This window comes from Pseudophryne corroboree, chromosome 5 (genome assembly GCF_028390025.1).
Source record: "Pseudophryne corroboree isolate aPseCor3 chromosome 5, aPseCor3.hap2, whole genome shotgun sequence".
Lineage (NCBI taxonomy): Eukaryota > Metazoa > Chordata > Amphibia > Anura > Myobatrachidae > Pseudophryne > Pseudophryne corroboree.
The window spans coordinates 319,749,187-319,773,764 of record NC_086448.1 but is presented as its reverse complement, the minus strand read 5'-3'; the positions used below and the strand labels follow the sequence as shown (position 1 = coordinate 319,773,764).

Below are 24,578 nucleotides of genomic sequence, written 5' to 3'. Positions count from 1 at the left end.
TTTTCAGTGTAAATCTTTCATGTATTTTAAGCAAGCACTTTTGTGCTAGTACTAAATTAAAGTTAAAAGGGTGTGTTTTTGCCAATAGTGATAAAAGCAGCACAAAGTATAAAGTTCACAAAATTTTAAAAATCACAATGTGTTAAACCTAGGGAGGCCAATCCTGGGATCGGGATCGGCGGGATCCCAGGATTTGAGCCAAAAAATGGCCGGGAGTCAATCCCGGGACTGGAAGCGCCAATTCCCTGGGGAATGCGGGATTTACATGCCCATTGTTTTTTTTTAGCCCTCCCACCCACAATGGTGAATCTGAAGCCCCCGGACTGCACATCGCAGCCCGCAAGCCCAGTTCCCACTCACGATGAGGGGGACGATTTTTGAAGGATACTGCGTAACCTCGAGTGATGACTTCCCATACCCAGGCATCAGAAGTGATCTTCAACCATTCCTGGGCAAAACCTAGAAGTCGGCCCGCCACCCTGGGATCCCCACCCCGTCATGCTTGTCAGTTTTGGAAGCAGGCTGACGGGCAGCCCAGGCTCGCTTCGGTCTGGGCTTGGCAGGTCTGGAAGCACGAGCTTGCTTTGAGTACGCCTGACCTTTTGCTTTTCCTGGAGGACGAAAGGGCCGAGGGAAAATAAGATTTCAAACCTACCGGTAAATCTTTTTCTCCTAGTCCGTAGAGGATGCCGGGGACTCAGTAAGGACCATGGGGTATAGACGGGCTCCGCAGGAGACATGGGCACTATAAAGAACTTTAGAATGGGTGTGCACTGGCTCCTCCCTCTATGCCCCTCCTCCAGACCTCAGTTATAAAAACTGTGCCCAGAGGAGAAGGACAGTACGAGGAAGGGATTTTGTTAATCTAAGGGCAAGATTCATACCAGCCCACACCATCCATACCGTATAACCTGGAATATACGAACCAGTTAACAGCATGAAACAAACAGCATCAGTCAATACTGATCAAAACTGTAACATAACCCTTCTGTATGCAATAACTATATACAGGTCTTGCAGAATGTTGTCCGCACTGGGACAGGCGCCCAGCATCCTCTATGGACTAGGAGAAAAAGATTTACCGGTAGGTTTAAAGTCTTATTTTCTCTTACGTCCTAGAGGATGCTGGGGACTCCGTAAGGACCATGGGGATTATACCAAAGCTCCAAACCGGGCAGGAGAGTGCGGATGACTCTGCAGCACCGATTGAGCAAACGCAAGGTCCTCATCAGCCAGGGTATCAAACTTGGAGAATTTAGCAAAAAAGTGTTTGAACCCGACCAAGTCGCCGCTCGGCAAAGCTGTAATGCCGAGATGCCACGGGCAGCTGCCCAAGAAGAGCCCACCTTCCTAGTGGAATGGGCCTTTACTAAATTAGGTAACAACAATCCAGCCGTAGAATGAGCCTGCTGAATCGTGTTACAGATCCAGCGAGCAATAGTCTGCTTAGAAGCAGGAGCGCCAACCTTGTTGGCTGCATACAGGATAAACAGTGCCTCTGTTTTCCTAACCCGAGCCGTTCTGGCTACATAAATTTTCAATGCCCTAACCACATCAAGGGACTCGGAATCCTCCAAGTCCCGGGTAGCCACAGGCACCACAATAGGTTGGTTTCATATGAAAAGAGGAAACCACCTTAGGCAAAAATTGAGGATGAGTCCGCAACTCAGCTCTATCCACACGGAAAATCAGATATGGGCTTTTGTGCGACAAAGCCGCCAACTCGGACACTCGCCGCGCCGATGCCAAGGCCAACAACATGACCACCTTCCAAGTGAGATACTTTAATTCAACTGTTTGAAGAGGCTCAAACCAGTGAGACTTAAGGAACTGCAACACCACGTTAAGGTCCCAAGGTGCCACTGGAGGCACAAAAGGAGGCTGTATATGCAGCACTCGCTTTACAAAAGTCTAGACTTCTGGGAGAGTAGCCAATTCCTTCTGAAAGAAAATGGATAGGGCCGAAATCTGAACCTTAATGGAGCCTAATTTTAGGCCCATATTCACTCCAGTCTGTAGGAAGTGGAGAAAACGGCCCAGATGGAAATCTTCAGGAGGAGCAAAGGTTTCACACCAAGAGACATACTTCCTCCAGATACGGTGATAATGCTTCGCTGTCACCTCCTTCCTAGCCTTTATCAGAGTAGGGATGACTTCGTCCGGAATGCCCTTCCCAGCTAGGATACGGCGTTCAACCGCCATGCCGTCAAACGCAGCCGCGGTAAGTCTTGGAACAGACAGGGCCCCTGTTGCAACAGGTCCTCTCTGAGAGGAAGAGGCCACGGATCTTCTGTGAGCATGTCCTGCAGATCCGGATACCAGGCCCCTCGAGACCAATCTGGAACAATGAGAATTGCCTGTACTCCACTTCGTCTTATGATTCTCAATATTTTTGAGATGAGAGGAAGAGGAGGGAACACATAGACCGACTGAAACACCCACGGTGTCACCAGGGCGTCCACTGCCACTGCCTGAGGGTCCCTTGACCTGGCACAATACCTCGGAAGCTTGTTGTTGAGGCGTGACGCCATCATGTCTATTTGAGGAAGTCCCCACTGACTTGCAATCTCTGTAAAGACATCTTGATGAAGTCCCCACTCCCCTGGATGGAGATCGTGTCTGCTGAGGAAGTCTGCTTCCCAGTTGTCCACTCCCGGAATTAATACAGCCGTCAAGGCGCTTACATGATTTTCCACCCAGCGAAGAATCCTGGCGGCTTCCGCCATCGCCACCCTGCTTCTTGTTCCGCCCTGGCGGCTTACATGAGTCACGGCTGTGACGTTGTCTGACTGAATCAGAACAGGCAGGTCCCGAAGAAGAGTCTCCGCCCGAGGCCGTTGTAGATGGCCCTCAATTCCTGTACGTTTATGTGTAGACAAGCCTCCTGGCTTGACCATAGTCCTTGGAAGTTTCTTCCCTGTGTGACTGCTCCCCATCCTCGGAGGCTCGCATCCGTGGTCACCAGAACCCAGTCCTGAATGCCGAACCTGCGACTCTCTAGACGGTGAGCACTCTGCAGCCACCATAAGAGAGATACCCTGGCCCTGGGGGACAGGCTGATCTTCTGATGAATATGTAGATGGGATCCGGACCATTAGTCCAGAAGGTCCCACTGAAAAGTCCTCTCATGGAACCTGCCGAAGGGAATGGCCTCGTAAGATGCCACCATTTTCCCCAGAACTCGAGTGCATTGATGGATCGACACCCTTTTCGGCTTCAACAGGTCCCTGACCAAGATCTGGAGATCCTGGGCTTTTTCCCTCGGAAGAAAAATCCTTTTTTGTTCCGTGTCCAGAATCATGCCTAAGAAAGGCAATCGGGTCGTTGGAACCAACTGTGACTTTGGCAAATTGAGAATCCAGCCGTGCTACTGCAACACCCTCAGGGAGAGTACTACGCTTTTTAAGAACTGTTCTCTCAATCTCGCCTTTATCAGGAGATCGTCCAAGTACGGGATAATTGTGACTCCCTGCTTGCGCAGGAGCACCATAATTTCCGCCATTACCTTGGTGAAAATCCTCGGGGCCGTGGAAAGCCCAAACGGCAACGTCTGAAATTGGTAACGACAATCCTGTACAGCAAACCTCAGGAACGCCTGATGAGGAGGATATATGGGGACATGCAGGTATGCATCCTTTATGTCCAGAGACACCATAAAATCCCCCCCCCCCCCCCCCCCTCCAGGCTGGCGATGGCCGCTCTGAGCGATTCCATCTTGAATTTGAACCTTTTCAAGTATAGGTTTAGGGATTTTAAATTCAGAAAGGGTCTGACCGAACCGTCCAGTTTCGGGACCACAAACAGGGTTGAGTAGAACCCTGTCCCCTGTTGAAGCAGGGGAACTTATACCACCACTTGTTGTTGACACAGTTTTTGAATTGCATCTAAAACTACTTCCCTCTCTGGGGAAGAAGCTGGTAGGGCCGATTTGAAAAACCGGCGAGGAGGCACATCTTCGAATTCCAGCTCGTAACCCTGGGATACAATTTCTATTGCCCAGGGATCCACCTGTGATTGAACTCAGACGTGGCTGAAAAGTCGAAGACGTGCCCCCACTGGGGCGGACTCCCTCAGCGGAGCCCCAGCGTCATGCGGTGGATTTAGTAGAAGCCGGGGAGGACTTCTGTTCCTGGGAACTAGCTGTAGCTGGCAGCTTTTTCCTTCTGCCCTTAGCTCTGGCAAGAAAGGAAGATCCCCGACCTCTATTGGACTTATGCGACCGAAAGGACTGCATCTGATAATGTGGCGTTTTCTTTGGCTGTGAGGAAACAGAAGGTAAAAAAGTAGATTTACCTGCAGTAGCTGTGGAAACCAGATCCGTGAGACCTTCCCCAAATAAGTCCTCACCTTTGTAAGGCAAAACCTCCATATGCCTCTTTGAGTCGGCATCACCCGTCCATTGGCGGGTCCACAGGGCTCGCCTAGCAGAAATCGCCATGGCGTTGGCTCTTGAACCCAGTAGGCCAACGTCTCTCTGAGCATCTCTCATATATAGTACAGCATCTTTAATATGACCCAAGGTCAATAAAATGGTATCCTTATCCAGGGTATCAATGTCAGCAGACAAGGTATCTGTCCAAGCTGCTACAGCGCTACAAACCCAAGCCGACGCTATCGCCGGTCTGCGCAAGGTACCAGTATGTGTATAAATCGACTTCAAGGTAGTCTCCTGTCTGCGATCAGCAGGATCCTTGAGGGCTGCGGTATCTTGAGACGGCAGCACCACCTTTTTTGGATAAGCGCGTTAACACCTTGTCCACCCTGGGGGAGGATTCCCACCGTATCCTGTCCTTAGCAGGGAAAGGATACGCCATAAGAATCCTCTTGGGAATCTGCAATTTCTTGTCTGGAGTTTCCCAAGCCCTTTCAAACAACTCATTTAGCTCATGAGAAGGGGGGAAAGTAACCTCAGGTTTTACAAACAAAAATGAGACAGCGCTACCCACCTTGGTTTTGAGATATAAGTTTATCTTTTTATAATATACATACACAAAGATGACAAAAAATAATAAATATAAACAAAAAGATACCGGCCAGTATCACACTAATATGATTAATCTGATTAAAATTTAATCATAAAATACAATTCTTAATTAATTGCAACATATTCATACATAAAATTGCCCTAGTAAATTGATGACAAGATTATATATATCTCTGGACTTTATAATGAAGAGTGCTTGTACTAACAGTCCCGGTAATTAGCACAATTAATTACTATTCCCCAATGAGCAAGCATATATTCCTTTATCCAGGCAGCCTTTCAATCATCCATATATGGCAAGGTTAGTATTGTTATGTAACCTCAGGTTTCTTTTCTTTAAACATGTGAACCCTCGTGTCAGGGACAGAGGGGTCATCAGTGATATGCAACACATCTTTTATTGCAATAATCATATAATGAATACTTTTTGCCAACTTTGGCTGCAATCTCGCATCATCGTAATCAACACTGGAGTCAGAATCCGTGTCGGTATCAGTGTCTGCTACTTGGGATAGTGGGCGCTTCTGAGACCCAGAAGGGCCCTGTGATATAGTGAAAGGCAAGGATGGACTCCCTGCATTTTCCCTGGACTCCGCTTTGTCCAATATCTTATGTAATAAATTCACATTTGCATTTAAAACATTCCACATATCCAACCAATCAGGTGTCAGCGTTGCCGACGGAGACACCACACTCATTTGCCCCACCTCCTCCCTAGAAGAGCCTTCCGCTTCAGACATGCCGACACACGCGTACCGACACCCCCACACACTCATGGAAATATCTAATCTGGAGACAGTCCCCCAATAAGGCCCTTTGGAAAGACAGAGAGAGAGTATGCCAGCACACACCCAGCGCCAATGACCCTGGAAAACAATTTCCCAGACACACGGCGCTTTAATATTATTCAATATACACTCGCTGCCAAAATTAAGTGCCCCCCCCCCTCTTTTTAAGCCCTCTGTCACCGTGTTCAGCAGGGGAGAGTCCGGGGAGCCAGCTCCTCTGCAGTGTGCTGTGGAGAAAATGGCGCTGGTCAGTGCTGTGGAATCAAGCTCCGCCCCCTCAGCGTCGGGCTTCGGTCCCGCTCAAAAATACAATACTGGTGGGGGATTTGTATATATATTGCCTCCGCAGCCCATATATACTAAAATGCCAGCCTAGAGGTTTTATATTGCTGCCCAGGGTGCCCCCCCCCCTGCGCCCTGCACCCATCCGTGCCTCAGTGTGTGTTTGTGTGTGGGAGCAATGGCACGCCGCCTGTGATGTCTTCTGTCTTCTAATACCCACCCGGCTGCTATCTTCCGGCTCTGCAAGGAGGACGGCGGCGCGGCTCTGGGACGAACGGCTAGGGTGAGACCTGCGTTCCGATCCCTCTGGAGCTAATGGTGTCCAGTAGCCTAAGAAGCAGAGCCTATCACTTAAGTAGGTCTGCTTCTCTCTCCTCAGTCCCATGACGCAGGGAGCCTGTTGCCAGCAGGGCTCCCTGAAAATAAAAAACCTAACAAAATTCTTTTAATCAGAGAAACTCAGGAGAGCTCCCCTGTAATGCACCCAGTCTCCTCTGGGCACAGGATCTACCTGAGGTCTGGAGGAGGGGCATAGAGGGAGGAGCCAGTGCACACCCATTCTAAAGTTCTTTATATTGTCCATGTCTCCTGCGGAGCCCGTCTATACCCCATGGTCCTTACGGAGTCCCCAGCATCCTCTAGGACGTAAGAGAAAGTACGTTTAGCCTTCTGCGTGGAAGGAGCTGTTTTAGCAGTAGCCAGATCAGCCACAATCTTATTGAGGTCTTCTCCAAAGAGAATGTCTCCCTTGAAAGGTAGCACCTCCAGGGTTTTCTTGGAATCCATATCCACCGACCAGGATTTCAACCAAAGGATACGTCTAGCCAAGACGGACGTAGTAGCAGCCTTGGCCGCCAGCACCCCAGCATCGGAGGCCGCCTCCTTAAGGTACAGAGAAGCCGTGGCAAAATACGAGAGACAGTGTTGAGCATGCTCACATGCATTAAAAGGCAACTCCACCTCTAGCTCCTGAGCCCACGCCTCAACAGCTTCAGCAGCCCAAGTTGCTGCGATGGTTGGCCTACGCAAAGCCCCCGTTAGGGTGTAAATCGCTTTCAAACAATCCTCCACACGTCTATCCGTCAGTTCCTTCAGAGAGGCGACGGTAGTTACTGGTAGAGCAGAGGAAACTACCATGCATGCCACATGAGAATCTACGGGCGGAGGAGTTTCCCAATTTTTACATAGCTCCGCAGAGAGAGGATAGCGAGCCAACAGTCTCTTATTCGGTGTGAATTTCGTCCCTGGATTTTCCCAGGACTCCTGACGTAAGTCAGCCAGGTGTTGAGAATGAGGTAAAATTTGTTTAACCACCTTCTTACGTTTAAATCTGTCCGGCTTTTTAAAGACAGCCTCAGGTTCATCAGAGACCTGAAGAATGAGCCTGATAGCCTCAATCAAATCAGGGACATCCACCATTGACTTCCCTTCCCCATCAGAAGCATCTGAGTCCGTGTCTGTGGGGTCAGTATATGCACCATCCTCCTCAGAGGATGTGTCCGGGACAGCAGTGGATTGTGAGGGGGGGGTAATGGCCCGTTTAGAAGACATCTTAGGTAGGCGAGAGTGAGATTTATATTTAGTCAGTGACTGGTTCAATTGCTGTAACTGAGTGGAGATTTGATCTGCCCATGGCAGATTAATTGCAGGGACCATAAACTGCTGCATTGGCACAGGCGGTCCCACAGGGGACGCCAGCTTAGTTAAAAGCGTGTTTAACAGCGTGGAAAAGGTAGCCCAAAGTGGGTCATTTGTTGCTTCCGGTGCTACGGACCCACTGGGGGGTAAGAACCCACTTAACCTGAACTCTCTGCTGACAAATTTTCCTCCAAAATGTCTGCGGCATCACCACCACGCAATGTGGGAGAAGCCCCAGCTCAGTTGCCTCGTGTAGCTGACATAACAATAAGCACAATATTGGGCAACCTGGTACAATTCTTAGCAGTGATATATCTAGCGAGAACTCCCAGTGAAGTGTGACTTTCCTGTCAGCACAAACCAGGAATCCAAGAGATATATGGTGACTATAAAATCATAAAGAAAAATACACAGCAAGTATATCTTGTGAAATACCTATATTATTTAGAAAACCTGACACACTTATCCCCCTCAGGTTACAGAATATAGGAGTAGCACGCTGAGTGAAATATCCGATATGGCAGCCACGCAGCAGCTACATACACACACACATATACATATATATATATATATACATACATACATACATATACAGGTTGAGTATCCCATATCCATATATTCCGAAATATTCCGAAATACTGACTTTTTTGAGTGAGAGTGAGATAGTGAAACCTTTTTGTTTTTTGATGGCTCAATGTACACAAACTTTGTTTAATACACAAAGTTATTAAAAATATTGTATTAAATGACCTTTAGGCTGTGTGTATAAGGTGTATATGAAACATAAATGAATTGTGTGAATGTAGACACACTTTGTTTAATGCACAAAGTTATAAAAAATATTGTCTAAAATGACCTTCAGGCTGCGTGTATAAGGTGTATATGTAACATAAATGCATTCTGTGCTTAGATTTAGGTCCCATCACCATGATATCTCATTATGCTATGCAATTATTCCAATATACAGAAAAATCCCATATCCAAAATACCTCTGGTCCCAAGCATTTTGGATAAGGGATACTCAACCTGTATATATATATATATATATATATATATATATATATATATATATATATATATATATACACACACACATACATACATATAGTCACAAGCATACCATGCAGAAATTATACACCATAAAACTGCACTGGACTAGCAATACAAAGTAATACTCAGTATAGCTATATATGTTAACAATAGATATAACAAAGCACAGTAGATACTGGATGTATATCACAGGGTATTTGTACCACACAGCCCTGAATGTATGCACTCTTTCTTAACTAACACTGTCCCTTGACAGGTAGAATACTTAAGTGTCCTGTAAAATGCAGAGCGCTGGCGAGCAGGCGGCTTTACAGAGGAGGATTTGCCCCAGCAGTCCCAGGAACAGCTCAGCTCCATTGTGATGTCGGCTGACAGGGAGTGGGGGAGAGATATGCCGCTTCAGGGCGGAAAAATTCACTGAAATGGCGCCCTGGGGCTGGGGGAGGGGTTACAGGTTAGGCCTTATCCCCCCTGCTGGCTTCCCCACCGGGCGCTGCGGGCTATGTTTAAAACTGGGTTTTTATGAGAGAAACCCCTCACCTGTGCCCTGTGTCTCAGTGAAGCGGCTGCCCCATTACAGTGTTCACACCAGCGCGCGCGGCCCGCCTCCCACGGCCGCGCCGGATCGCGGTTAACAGCGGGCCAAAGAGACCCCTTACCTCCCCTTGTACCTGTGCCCACGCGATCCTGGAGGGCAGCGGCGGGTGTGTGTGACTAACAGAAGTATACCAGAGCCTCCGCTGTAGTTACCCAGCAACCAGGGCGCGGGAGTATACAGCGCCGCTGGGGGAGTGATGGAGCTACAGCAAAGGATGTCTTATTGAAATGCATAAAAGCTGCAGCCCTTGATCATCTTTCTTCTTGATTAAGCTATAATATGGGCTACAATGACAGCCCCCCTATTGATTGCCTGCTTACTGCATGGCACCAACTTACAAACTGAGCTCCTGTGCACGGAGGCAGGGTTATAGAGGAGGCGGCGCTGTGCATCTTGGGAACAGTCAAAGCTTTGAGCCTGTTGGTGCCTCGGATCAAGATCTTACTCTACACCCTGATGTTAATCCTTGTGCTCCAACACCGCGCCCCAGCATCTTAGACTGGCATCCGTCAGAAGGACCCAGTTGGAGATCCAGAAGGGACGACCCCTGCTCAAAAGTCGGTCCTGCATCCAGCTCAGTGACCTCCGGAGACAAGGAGATCATGCGAGTCCTGATCCGGTGAGGCAGGCTGTACCATTTGGCAAGAATCAGTTTCTGCAGAGGGCGTGAATGGATTTGAGCGTACTCCACCATGTCAAAAGCCGACACCATGAGACCTAGCACTTGCATCGCCGAATGTATTGACACTTGTGGACGAGATACGAAGTAACAAATCTTGTCCTGAAGCTTCAGGACCTTCTCCTGAGACAAGAACAACCGCTGGCTGTGGGTGTCCAACAACGCTCCCAGGTGCACCATGCTTTGCGCAGGGACCAGGGAAGATTTCTTCCAGTTGATGAGCCACCCGTGGGCTTGCAGAAACTGGATTGTCAGATCCATATGGCGTAGGAGAACTTCCGGGAAATTTGCCAGGATCAATAAGTCGTCCAGATACGGTAGGATCCTTACCCCTTGACGGCGGAGTACAGCCGTCATTACCGACATGACCTTGGTGAAAACATGCGGAGCCGTGGTCAAGGCCAAAATTGGTAATGGAGGTTGCCCACCGCAAATCTCAGGTACTGCTGATGTGACATTGCAATGGGAATATGCAGGTAAGCATCCTTTATGTCCAGGGAGACCATAAAATCCCCAGGTTCCAAGGTCAGAACAATAGAGCGAAGGGTTTCCATATGAAACTTGGAAACCCTGACAAATTTGTTCAAGGACTTGAGGTTGAGAATGGGCCGGGCCGACACATTCGGTTTCGGGACTAGGAACAGCAGTGAATAGTACTCCTTGCCTCTCTGAGCCAGAGGCACTTGCACTACCACTCCTGTGTCCAGGAGGGATTGTACCACAGACTGAAAGGTGACTGCCTTCACTGGGTCCGACAGAAGGTCTGATAGGCAAAATCAACGAGGGGGGGCGCTTCTTGAAGGATACGGCGTAACCTCGAGTGAAGACTTCCCGTACCCAGGCATTGGAAGTGGTCTTCAACCATTCCAGGGTAAACCCTAGAAGTCGGCCCCCCACCCTGGGATCCCCCAGGAGGAGGTCCGCCCCATCATGCGGCAGGCTTGTCAGTTTTGGAAGCAGGCTGACGGGCAGCCCAGTCCCGTTTGAGTTTGGGCTTAGCAGGTCTGGAAGTGCGAACGTGTTTCAGGAACGCCTGACCTTTTGCTTTTCCTGGAGGACAAAAGGAACGAGAGGAAATACTCTTGGCCTTCGGCACCGAAGGAGCAGTACTAGGCAGACATGCCGTTTTAGCAGAAGCTAAGTCAGCCACTATCTTGTTGAGGTCTTCTCCAAAAAGAATGTCTCCCTTAAAAGGGAGCACCTCCAGAGTTTTCTTAGAGTCCAGATCTACGGACCATGACCGCAACCAAAGAATCCAGCAAGCCAGGATTGATGTAGTAGAATCCTTGGCCGCCAGAATACCGGCATCAGAAGCCGCCTCCTTCACATAATGAGAAGCTGTGACAATATACGACAGGCATTGTCTAGCATGATCAGAAGCATTGGAAGGCAACTCTGCCTCCAACTCCTGGGCCCACGCCTCAATGTCCTCTGCAGCCCAAGTTGTTGCAATAGCGGGTCTATGCGCAGCACCGGTTAGGGTGTAAATCGCCTTTAAACAACCCTCCACATGCTTATCCGTCAGTTCATTCAGAGATGCGACGGTAGTCACAGGCAGAGCTGAGGATACTTCCAGCTGCGCCACCTGCGAATCCACTGGTGGGGGAGTCTCCCAATTTTTACTTAGCTCCGCAGCAAGAGGATAGTGAGCCAGCATCTTCTTGTGAGGTCTGAATTTCTTACCTCGAGTTTCCCCAGAATTCCTGACGTATGTCCACTAAGTGGTCAGAGTGAGGTAAAACTTGCTTAACCACTTTCTTACGTTTGAATCTGTCTGGTTTCTTAGGAACAGCATCAGGCTCTGCGTCATCATTGATCTGAAGAATCATCCTGATCCCCTCCAACAAGTCAGGAACATCTACCTGTGAACCAGCCTCCCCATCAGAACTATCAGGATCAAAATCTGAGGGGTCAGTATAGACACCATCCTCATCAGATGAAGTGTCTGGGACAGTGGTAGACTGTGAGGAAGTAATGGCCCGTTTAGACAACCCCTTGGTCTTAGGCGGGCGAGAGATTTCTTTTTAGTCAGCAACTGGTTTAATTGCTGTAACTGATTGGAGATTTGATATGCCCAGGGCGGATTAACTGTAGGGACCATAATCTGTTGTACTGGCACAGGATAGGGGGCGTAAGTTTTGTTACAAGCGTAGTTAGTAACAAGGAAAATGTAGCCCAAGGTGGGTCATTTTGAACCCCCGTTGCCACTATTCCACTGGGGGGTAGGGAACCCCCAGAACCTGAACTCTCTGCTGCCAAGTTTTCCACAAACATGCCTGCAGCATCACCTCCACACATTGTGAGATCAGCTCCAGCTCTGTTGCTCCCTGTAGCGGACATATCTGAAAGCACAATCTCAGGCAACACAGTACAATATCAGCAGCAATATACCCGACAAGCACCCCCTGTGCAGCTTATATACTTCGCAACAGGGAATTCAAGAGGTATATGGTGACTAAAAATCCCAAAGAAAAATACACAATGAGTATATCCTGTGAGACGCCTATATCGGATAATAAACCTGACGCACTGAGCCTCCTCAGGTCATAGAATATAGGGATAGCAATATGAGTGAGAGACACGAAATGGAGGTCACACAGCAGCTACATGCACACACATATAGTCACAATGTACAATGCAGAAATTATAGCATGCAATAAAACTGCACTGGACTAGCAATACAAAGTAATATTCCGTATAGCTATATAATTAGTAAATATATCAATGCACAGTAAAGACTGGATGTATAACACAGGGTACTTGTACTATATAACCCTGACCAAATGCACTGTTTCTTAACTAACACTGTCAACAGACATGTAGAATACTTAAGTGTCTTGTAAAATGCACAGCGCTGAAATGCAGGCGGCTTTACAAAGGAGGATTTGCCCAAACAGTCCCAGGAACAGTGCTGCTCTGTGTAATGGCGCCCAAACACTGACTGGGAGTGAGGGAGCCAGATATATGCAGCTCCAGGGCGGGAACATTATTGTAAATGGCGCCCTGGGGGAGGGGCTACAGGTCCAAGCCTTATCCCCCTGCTGGAAGTCACCACTGGTACTATGGGCTGTAATAAAAATGGTTTTTATGAAGAAAAACCGACCTGTGCCCTTGCCCTGGTGGTTTAGTGGAGTCCCTGCCCGGCCACAGTGTCCACGCCTCTTACCGGCCGCGCCAGACCGAGATTTCAGCGGGACCCTCCTAGGGGACCCACTTACCTGCTCCCTGAGTGCGGCCACGCGATCCAGGAGAACTTCGGCGAGTGTGTGACTAACGTTGAGCAAACCGGAGCCTCCGCTGTAAGTACCCGGCAACCAGGGCACGGGAGTATACAGCACCGCTGGGGGATGTGATGGAGCTGCAGCAGGAGATGTCAGACTGACATCTATCACTGCTGCAGCCCTTGAAGTCTTCTGTCTTCGCTTAGAAAAGCTCTTCTCAGGGCTGCTGTAGCAGCCCACCTGTTGTATGCCTGCTTACTGCATGGCACCAACTACAAAACTGAGTTCCTGTGCACGGAGGCGGGGTTATAGAGGAGGCGGTGCTATGTATCTGGGGAACAGTCAAAGCTTTGAGCCTGTTGGTGCCTCGGATCAAGATACTAATCTACACCCCAATGTTATTCCCTGTGGAGCCCAGTGTACCCCGCAGCAGAAATACTTAATTTGATCTATTCAGTCTTTAACAAACTATGTTTTTTTTTCTTCTTCTTTGGTGTAATGTATGAATATTACAACATCAAGGAAGCAGCATTAGCATACATTACTGTATACCAAGCTAGAGACACATGTAAACCATCAGGCTAATTTACAGCGGAGGGAGGAGAATCAGGGAGGGCTTTCGCAAGCTCTCTCAAAATCAATTTGAATATTGTGGCCTATAGAATTTTGTGTCCATACATGGTCAAACACATGCAGTAAAACATCTGGAAATAATCCAAGGAAACATAACTGTAAAACAGGGTCATTCATGGTTAAACTTTCAACTGTATCCCATCATCTGCTTTAGGCTGAATTCCCAAGAGGCTCATGGAAAACAAATTAGCGTGAGTCCTGGAATTTCAAACTTTTCTCAGCAGATCCACTCCAAATGGCTGCTTTCCCATGCACTTCTAAGGCAGGTCACTTCCATCCGTTTTACAGATCTATTTGTGGCCCCAAGCAAACGCCACTTAAGAAAGGGTCTTCTGGATGGATAACGTAGTAGTAACAGCACATATATGTTTTTATATAGTGTGGGACAATGAATGAGTACTAAGTGCCTAACCCAAACAGCAGAGGGTGGGGTCAAATCGAACTTCCTGGGTATGCTTGGGAAACTACACAACCATTCCAAAGACAACCATCACAGCATAAAAATATAAAATATGTGCACTATTTCTTTTCTGTGCGACCCATATGGGTTTACAGATTGAAATTCTTTTTCTTTGCACAATTCAAAATAAAGACCAAACTAAAATAATAATGTAATTGTCCACAAACCATTTCTTCTTACACTGTGATTAGATGAGCTCTTACAATTAATAGCGGTATGGTGATAAGTATTCTCTCTCTAATGCAACCTCATTATCAGGTTTGTCAAATTTAGATTCATGTCTGTTACCAAAACTTAATACAAAAGAATAAAGTGACAGAACTAAACAACTGATCAATATTTTAAAAGGGAAGTGTAGGCTTATCCCATTTATAATGAAACCGTATTAGGTCTAAAATAATATATTGAATAAAAATGACTGGCAAAAATATCAGCACAAATAGAAATGTCCTCCGTGGTAATGTATAAATGTATATATTTCAGGCAATACATTGATGTAATTACAGTAAATACATTCCATGCAGTAATTATTTATGCTTTTTAAAATAAGTAGTTTTTCAGTAGATTGTTTTTCTGCACTTTATGCTTTAGTGCTCATCAACAAATACTGTATAAAAATATTCCTAGCACTGGTAAAGTGCTTCTTTGGTGGGTCCTAATCCCAGCATATAGGGAATTATTCAAAGCAAAAAAGTTAGCAATTGGTAAAACCATGCGCACTGCAGGTGGGGCAGATGTAACAAGTGCAGAGAGATTTAGATTTGGGTGGTTGCTTTATTTTTACACTGCAATTTACATTTCATTCCAAATCTAACTCTCTGCACATGTTACAGCTGCCCCCTCCTGCAGTGCACATTGTTTTGCTAACTTTATTGGTTCGCGAGCAACTCTGAATAACCACCATAGTCCGGGGCCTTAAAATGCAAAGCCAGGGAAGTCATATAGAACTACTGACAATACAATGAATACCTGCACTTACCTGAAATAAGTGTTTAATACCCCTTTCCCACCGCACAAATAACCCGGTATCGACCCGGCAGACACGGGTCAGTGTGCGGTGTGAAAGTGCCATGTCAGATTTCCCGGGTCACCTGACCCGGTAATTCAACCCAGGTTATAAGCAGTGTTATTCCTGGGTTGAATACCGGGTCAGTCGCTCTGTAAACGGATTCCAGAGTCAAGCCGATCCGGGACCCGTTTACAAGATAGGGAGAGGCAGCGCTGAGATTAGCTCATCTCCCAGCGCCGCCTCCACCCCTGCTGCTATGGCAACCGATTCGGCATATTGCCGGGTCGGACAGCCAGCGAAAGGGGTAGGGAGAGTCTCCAATACTGGATCCCACCAGGGAAGGACCCCTTTCCAATTCCCGGGTGGGATCCGGCATTGGAGATGTGAAAGGGGTATTAAACTGAAGCCAATATTTGCAAATATGTTACATGTAACTGCATGTTATTTTTCATTTGTTAGGAATACTAAGAATGTGCGTTCTCCTAAACACTATTTTATAATGAGATGAGTATATGCCACTAATGAGCCTTGATGAAAAGTCCCATAAATTCAGATAAACAAATGGGGGATCGTGTAAACAACTTGCGTTACTTATCTGGTACAGAGTCTAGTAAATGAGTCTGTACAAGCTCTTTGCAAATTAATTTTCAGTAAAAATGAAATAATGGACCTTGTCATTATATAAAATTTCCAATTTTTAATAGTATATTGTTGTGAGCTACAGATTTCAGAAAGGCTTTCACATGAAATGGTTACACTGTAACATTTCTAAATGACCGTAGTTTACCTTTTGCAACCACAATGTGGTAATTCTCTGCCTGATTTAAGGTTTACTCCATTATCCTAACATTAAAGGGATAACACCACACCTTTGTTTTTCTATATTTTACTGATAAAGAATCTTAAAAAAAGTATTTTTGCCACTTACATCTCCCACATACGTGTAACAGTGTATCTGAAGATTACCTACACTGCTCAAATGAGAAGCTCTAATATACTCTCCAAACCACAGGCGAATCTGGGGGGTGGGTCCTGGGATGCACCGGACCACCCATTAGCCTGTATCCATAATTTATTAATTTAATTTGTGTCCTCTTGGTCAGGGATGCATTTGCTGACCGGGAGTACTATAGCCACACTGCTGCTCCCCGACTCCACCCCCTCCCCATGCCACTGAATGTGCGCGGTGTGACGTGTTGACATCATGCCGCCCTCGTTCCTGTCAAAGCCCACCTGGCCACCGGAGCTCCACCAGTCCTCCCGCCCGCCACCAGCTCTTACCACAGTCATGCTGGCTCCCGGTCCTCAGTACCCGGCTCCAGCCTCCTCACGCCACCAGCTCCCAGCCGCCTCACCCCGCCGACCCCGTTCCTCAGCTTCCAGCCGGCTCCCGACACCCAGACATTGAAGGTGTGCTGAGAGACGACACAGGGACAACACAGGTGATGGTGTGCTGAGAGACGACACAGGGGGTAGGTGATGGTGTGCTGAGAGACGACACAGGGGGTAGGTGATGGTGTGCTGAGAGACGACTCGGACGACGCAGGAGGTAGGTGATGGTGTGCTAAGAGACGACACAGGGGGCAGGTGGTGGTTTGCTGAGAAACGACAGAGGGGGCAGGTGGTGGTGTGCTGAGAAACGACAGAGGGGGCAGGTGGTGGTGTGCTGAGAAACGACAGGGGGGCAGGTGGTGGTGTGCCGAGAGAAGACACGATGTTGGTGATGGTGTGCTGAGAGACGACACAAGGGGCAGGTGGTGGTGTGCTGAGAGGCGATACACTGGGTAGGTGATGGTGTGCTGAGAGACGACACAGGGGGTAGGTGATGGTGTGCTGAGAGACGACACAGGGAGTAGGTGATGGTGTGCTGAGAGACGACAGAGGGGGCAGGTGGTGGTGTGCTGAGAAACGACAGAGGGGGCAGGTGGTGGTGTGCTGAGAGACGACACGGGGTTGGTGATGTTGTGCTGAGAGACGACACGAGGTAGGTGATGGTGTGCTGAGTGCCGACACAGGGGGTAGGTGATGGTGTGCTGAGAGACGACACAGGGGGTAAGTGATGGTGTGCTGAGAGACGACACAGGGGGCAGGTGGTGGTTTGCTGAGAGACGACACAGGGGGTAGGTGATGGTGTGCTGAGTGACGACACAGGGTAGGTGATGGTGTGCTGAGTGACGACACAGGGGGTATGGGATGGTGTGCTGAGTGACGACACGGGGTAGGGGATGGTGTGCTGAGAGACGACACGGGGTAGGTGATGGTGTGCTGAGAGACGACACGGGGTAGGTGATGGTGTGCTGAGAGACGACACGGGGGGTAGGTGATGGTGTGCTGAGAGAACACATGGGGTAGGTGATGGTGTGCTGAGAGACAACACGAGGTAGGTGGAGGTGTGCTGAGAGACGCCCCGGGGTAGGTGATGGTGTGCAGAGTGACGACACAGGAGGTATGTGATGGTGTGCTGAGAGACGACACAGGGGGCAGGTGGTGGTTTGCTCAGAGACAGCACAGGGGGTAGGTGATGATTTGCTGAGAGACAGCACAGGGGGTAGGTGATGGTGTGCTGAGAGACGACATAGGGTAGGTGATTGTGTGCTGAGCGACGACACGGTGTAGGTCAGGGGTGGGGAACCTCAGGCCCGAGGGCCGTATAAGGCCCTCAAAGCCACTTGATCCGGCCCAGCCAGGCTCACCTAACCGAGAGGAGATGCCGAGCGCCCGCTGAGATTTTACAACCAGCGGGCGCCCGGCTCCTCCTCCTCAGCAGCAGCCGGAGGCAGGAGCTCACTCCTGAGCTCCAGCTTCTGGCTCAGGCAGTGTACATGTGTGGCTGTTCGGTGCTATGGGAGAGATGTCATGACATCTCTCCCATAGTTCCGAGGAGAGGGAGGGCAGCGGTCCGGAAGCAGGAGCGGGGCTGGTGAGCTTTGTGTTTTGTTTTCTTTTAATGTGTGTGTGTAAGCGGCGCTACTAGGGGGCATATCTAATGGGGCATAACTACAGGGGGCATATTTAATGGGGCATAACAACTGACGGGTCGTATCTAATGGGCCAAAACAACTGACAATGGGCATATCTAATGGAGCATAACAACTGACTGGGGGCAAAACTAATCGGGCATAACAAGTGACTGGAGGGCATAACAACTGACTAGAGACAGGCTAATTTTTAAGTTGATAATTTTTGTATGGCCCCCGAAGGATTTTATATATATCCAAATGGCCCTTGGTAGAAAAAAGGTTCCCCACCCCTGGTGTAGGTGATTGTGTGCTGAGAGACTATGCAGGGTGTAGGTGATGGTGTGCTCAGTGATGACGCAGGGGGTAGGTGATGGTGTGCTGAGTGATGACGCAGGGGGAAGGTAGCTGTGTGCTGAGAGATGACACAGGGGGTAGGAGATGGTGTGCTGAGAGATGACACAGGGGGTAAGTGATGGTGTGCTGAGAGACGACATGGGGTAGGCGATTGTGTGCTGAGAGACGACACGGGTAGGTCACTATGTGCGGAGAGACTATGCAGTGGGTAGGTGATGGTGTGCTAAGAGACGACACGAGAGGGAAATTATGGTGTGGCTGAGAGACACAGGGGGCAGGATGTGAGTCTGGTGGAACCGCTGTTGTATGATGCGGACCTTGTTAACTTTCCTACACAAACAGGCATCTTCTGGACGATGTGATCTCCTACATGAATAGTGAATATCGACTGAAGACGCTGTCTGCCTTAGAGGATACAGTTCTTTAGAGGTTCCACATTGTGATCAACCATCATATAGGTAAGGTGCATGTGGAATTGAAAAGAATGTTCCAAGTGTGACAAGAAACAGGTGGCATGTCATGTGGACATGCCCCTTTTCAGTGCCCACGCCCCTTCTGGTATGTGGCTACGGCCATTTTTCCCACTGCGTGCACATCATTAACTTTGTAGGTCTTTCCAGGAGTGGGGGCCAAACTGGGACCACCCATTACCAAATATCTAGTTTCGCCTATGCTCCAAACATGCCTGTACCCACTCAGCACCATTTATCGGAGTTCTGCCCTCTGAGGAGAGAACATTATGACATTGTAGATACAGTCTCTAGCACAGTGTGATCTTACAAACCAAACAAAAGTTATCACAGGTAAGCATAGGCAAAGCTACAGCAAACCCCTTCCCCTCAAAGAACATGAAAAAGAATGTCACTTTCCACAATATGCCATATGGCCATGTTTAGATGAATGGAAAAAAAAAAAAAAAAAAAAAGATTCACAAATAAAACCCTGCAAAACGAAGGCCTTAAAAACAAAAAAAACAAACCGTGAAATTACAGGTAATAAACAGCCATTTTTCCATGCTAAATGCAGATAAAAGATACATTACATGAAACATCCACCCACTAATATCCAAACACAGGACGGTAGATTCTTTTTTACTACTTTTATTAACATACCTGAACAGTTTTTTTAATTCGGTGAGATGGACCAGGATAATCTGGGGCATATAAATCCGTTAAGAAGAGTGAATTGATGAGAGTTGACTTTCCCAGACCAGATTCACCTATTAAAAAGAGACATAAGCATATTTTTATTAACAACAATTCCAGAAAAAAAGTTTTTTTTTTTTTTTTTGAAAGATCAAAACATTGAAATGCATAATGACTATTCAACAAGGAAAAACAGAAGGCCACTGAGTCCTATTATTCAACGATAAAAGCCCTGAGCCAGCTATATTAAAGCATGATGAACTATTTTTAGTAATGTTAATGAATATTAAATGATTAAAACTACAAATAAAAGGTAGAGTGCAGCTTACATTGAACCTAACAGAAAATGGTGTTATTTGTAGCAATATTATGGGGAGAGTCCAAAAACAACTAGTACAACAAATGCATTGACACAGGAAAGGGTTGAGTATGCGAGACCACCGGTCACCATACCGTGAAGGGGGAGGGGGGGGGGGGGGGCTGAGCGAAGCCCCTTGTGGGCTCGCTGCACTTGCCACAGGTAATATTCCCACTCTATGGGTGTCATGGAATAGTCCCTGTTAGTCAGCATGCTGTCTGCTGGGACTGTAAGGGTGCGGGATTCCGGCGTCGGTATTGTGACCAGCGGTCACGTAACTGCCTCCCCGTTCCATCATGCAATGACAACCAATGGCTCTATCTGCTGCAGCAGCTATAGCTGCAGCATGCCCTGTCATGCCCTTTATTCCAATCTTCCTATAAACGGACTAGCTCTCCGTAACACAAAATATTAGGCTCTTTTAAACAGAGACAGAAAATAGAGTGTTCTGTAATGCAGATGGATATCCAACGACCACTGTAATATAGATTCACTGCTTTAATGATGTCACAATACAAACTTAAAGTGCAACAAAATATGTTAGGGCTATATAAGGAACTATTGTAATAGTGATTATAGTGGCAAAAAGGGGATCTGGTTTGGATCCAGGCAATCAGAATACAGAATGCCAACACCAGCCTCCCAAATAGGGTGTCCAGTCCAGCAGCCAGGATCCCCAATGAGCAGACCCAGCCGTGCCAGACAGGAAAGCTGTGGGGGAGGGAGTAGGAAGGTTAGGTTAAGTGGCTGTGCGGGGAGGTTTAGGGTACGCCCTAAGGAGGGTTAGGATTAGACTGCGGGGAGGGGGGTTCAGGAGACACAGAAGGTGGTTAGGGTTAGGCTGCGGGGGAGGATGGTCAGGTTTAGGCTACACAATGAGAGGGTTAGGGAGCCGGGGGGAGTAAGTATACTTACCTTCCCCTGTCAGGACACTAGTCATCGGGATGCCGTGGTCGGTATTCTTACCGCCGGCATCCCAAACGCCAGCATGTTATACCGAACCCGCATGAAGAGCTTGCCAATAGCTAATGATGAAACACAAATGCTGTGTGTGAAAGCAATGGTGCAGGCCGTGTAATATGCTGCTATATACATGAGCAACCTGTAATGGTAAGCTCACTCACGGCAATGGTCAATGTTTACCTACAAGACTGTTTAACTATGGTTTATTCTAGACAGGTAAGACATAAATCAACATTCATTAATAGTTTACTTAGTGTATTTCGTTATAGACAGTGGAAAATTGATTTACAGATTATCTTTCTTTATATACACAATACACTAGAATGTAAAAAAAAAAAAAAAAGATAGCTTTTGTCACCCACTAGAGAAATTGCCATTAGTACATTTTAGAGTTATAATACTTGGTAGAAACATATCAATTCTGTACATATGGGCTTTCCTCACACTTCTATATCTGCAGAAAAAAGGAGACCAAAAAGCAAAACATGTTCATTGTTTCATTCTATTTAAATTAAATCAGACCCAGTTGGCCTATAGCAAACAAGCTTCCAGCAAACATTTAGCATAGTCTATAAAAGGACCGGTAACAGCTGATTGCTATAAGACACCTCACCCTACCTTATCTCTTCCTAAGGTTTTATACTTCTACTCCTCCCCATGGAACTGGGAAGGAAGCCTAGACCCTATTACAGTGCACTGGGAGTTGAGGCCACAGACAACTTAACCCCCCCTCCACTTCCACCTCACCGATGCCCTTGTAGTGACAGTACTTGCAGAAGTCTTTCTAGCGTCGCTATCGCTGACTCTAGATTTGGCATGCATGCCAAATCTAGTTAGTTTGCTCGCGTCACCGCTGGGTGAGTGTGAGCGCCCCGTCCCACCTCCCTCGCTCAGCACACATCTCTGGGAGAAATCTCTGTGTGTGTAACCCCCTTTAGACTCGTACTTTAGCTTGCCTAAGGTGTCGATCGTGATAATATAGAAGCTTAAACCACCGTAACTCACAGGTTGCCTCTGCAATGTAAATGGACGTGGAATAAAAAGATTTATATTGAAGGACACTTAGAATTTTTATGACCGCCAGAACCCCCTTGGCTTGAATTTTTTTCAAGAGTACAAAACATGCTTAAGATAGGCAGACTTTATCCTATCTGCTCCTCAAAAGCCTTAAGTGTTTGCTTTACAATTTAGTTGGGGGTGTGAAGGCTTGTTCACAAATATGACACTATACTGACTGTAACACATGTTGACACTAAATAAATCAGTGATTAAGAGTGCAGTTTGGCATCCACCTGCAGGTGCCTTGTAAAGCTGCAGCAATGCAAAAAATGTCAAATTCCTGCAAAATTATCATTGATGCTTAAAACAACAACAACTACCTCTGCAATACTGGGAGTACTTAGAAGAATCCTTAAGACAGGGCAGAACTATTGTAGCACTTTCATAGAGAGCTCTCTACACCCTGCAGCAGCTGATACCTGTACTCCTACTCCAGACCACTCATTAAATTGCCCATGCCATGCTAATCTTCCCTATATTGTTCCAATTCTAGTATATGTGCTACTCAGCAGTTATCAGATTTGCATCCAGCTTTGAATCAGGACCTAAGATTCCCACAGTGAACACAGGATTTATTTTGGCTAGTCTGGCACTGAAACATATGCTGCTGGGACTTCACAAGTGCTATACATAGTACTGTAGAGGTAGTACAAAACACTTCGTACTACAGACATTGGTAAAAAAAACAAACCCTAAACGATACTCAATTCAATACAAGCTTAGGCATCATAGGAACTGGGATGTGTGCAGCCTACTTATGCTGGCCATACAATCACAGCAACCAGCATCAGATCCAAGTCGTCTCATGATTTCCCTTCAACCTCCCCCTGGGAATCTCCCTGGCAGTAAAGGCCACATGAATGACAAATGATGTGCTAACGACCAGTCATTAAACAATCCATCATGTGCCGCACAAAAAAGAATAAATAATCCAAGGAAATGGCGCTCAAAATGGTACGATACATCGTATGTGCATAAAACATGGTGCGATGTGCATACAATTACAGCGGATAATATGGGCTGCACGTATGACCAGAGAATGCAACATTCGACCCACAGGACCACGCATTGCATCGTACACAAAACATGTACGATGTGCATACGATGCATCGTATGAGGCACGTATTCTTATACAATATCGACCTACTGTATGGCTAGCATTAGACATGGTTAGACTACATGTCATACAGATATTATTGTTGCAGAAATTGTATTGGAGAGGAAAAGTTATTATTGCATGTAGACTCACTGCCAACAATATCTTCCAATATACAAGTATATAAACAGAATGTCTCTGATATCCTGACATCTAAATAGGATGTAGTCGGGCAAAAGATTAAAATAACCAAGCAATTCTATTCTTAATAATATAGCAATTCTATTCAACATACTGTAAGTATCAAGAGCAGCAGCCTGCATAATATAATCATATCAACATGTTTAATGCATAACTCATGACAACTGCATCAGGAAACTTAACATTGAATTCTCCCATTACTAATCTTAGCATTATTCAATTTCAAATCCAGTAAATTAAGTTGGAATAGTGATGGCAATTAATTCTCTAGAAAGAAGCATTACAGTACAACTATGCTTACTGAATAAGCCAAACAACAGTGGAAATTGGACTCCATGGAACATTTATAGACCATGCCAAACAAGATCTCCTTAAGAGACAAAAACTTTAAAACATTTTATTCGGAAGTCAAAAGCTCGCTTTTATTAAATGGTTGTATGACAGGTCATTGGCAAGAAGCTTAGAAAATACAGCCCTGAAATATTGGTCTCCATAAGAACTATTTAGCCACATCCGCTATGGACAATGTTGAATAACGCATTTTCAAAGCCAATGTTGAGGACTGCTTGTGTTTGGTTGCTAAGGTGGGAACAAAGACAGAATGCCAAGCATAAGGAAATATGCCTAGCAGCCAAGACACATCAAAAGTATCTAAGAAGGGAAAGGATAGCGTCCAGTGAAAGTGAGAGAGGACTGAAACCACCATTGTATACTGATGGATTTTTTCACATTACAGTAGCGTGCAAGTCAGTAGAATTCAAAATCTTAAGTTTACGTTGTTCAAACATTATTTTTACAAGGGAAAGGATTCAATTCTGTAAACATTTTTTTTTAACTGAGAAAATGTTCTTAAAAAGGAATCATTTGTCAGTCGTAATGAAATGCCAATATAGTGCAAATTTGAAAGATATTAGTTACAGAAACTCAAATGAGTTACAAGGTAGCAAAAAACTCTTCCACAATACAGTTAGCAGCTAATATTTCAGCTATTACAATCACACCGCAAGACATTTTACGTACATACGTTTTACTGTACATACAACACAGTGCGCTCTTCCAAGTGTTGATCACAATTTCAAGCTCAAAAAAGGTTATTGCAT

At 46.7% G+C, this 24,578-nt stretch overlaps 1 protein-coding gene across 3 annotated transcripts in view; it reads right to left on the bottom strand.

Moving 5' to 3' along the window:
- SEPTIN7 (septin 7) overlaps positions 1–24,578 on the bottom strand; it is a 265,639-nt gene that overhangs the window by 117,402 nt on the left and 123,659 nt on the right. For all 3 annotated transcript variants that reach the window (XM_063922502.1, XM_063922500.1, XM_063922501.1), the window contains exon 3: positions 19,769–19,875. In XM_063922502.1, coding sequence (XP_063778572.1) covers positions 19,769–19,875 — 107 coding nt within the window. The remainder of the gene's footprint in view (positions 1–19,768; positions 19,876–24,578) is intronic.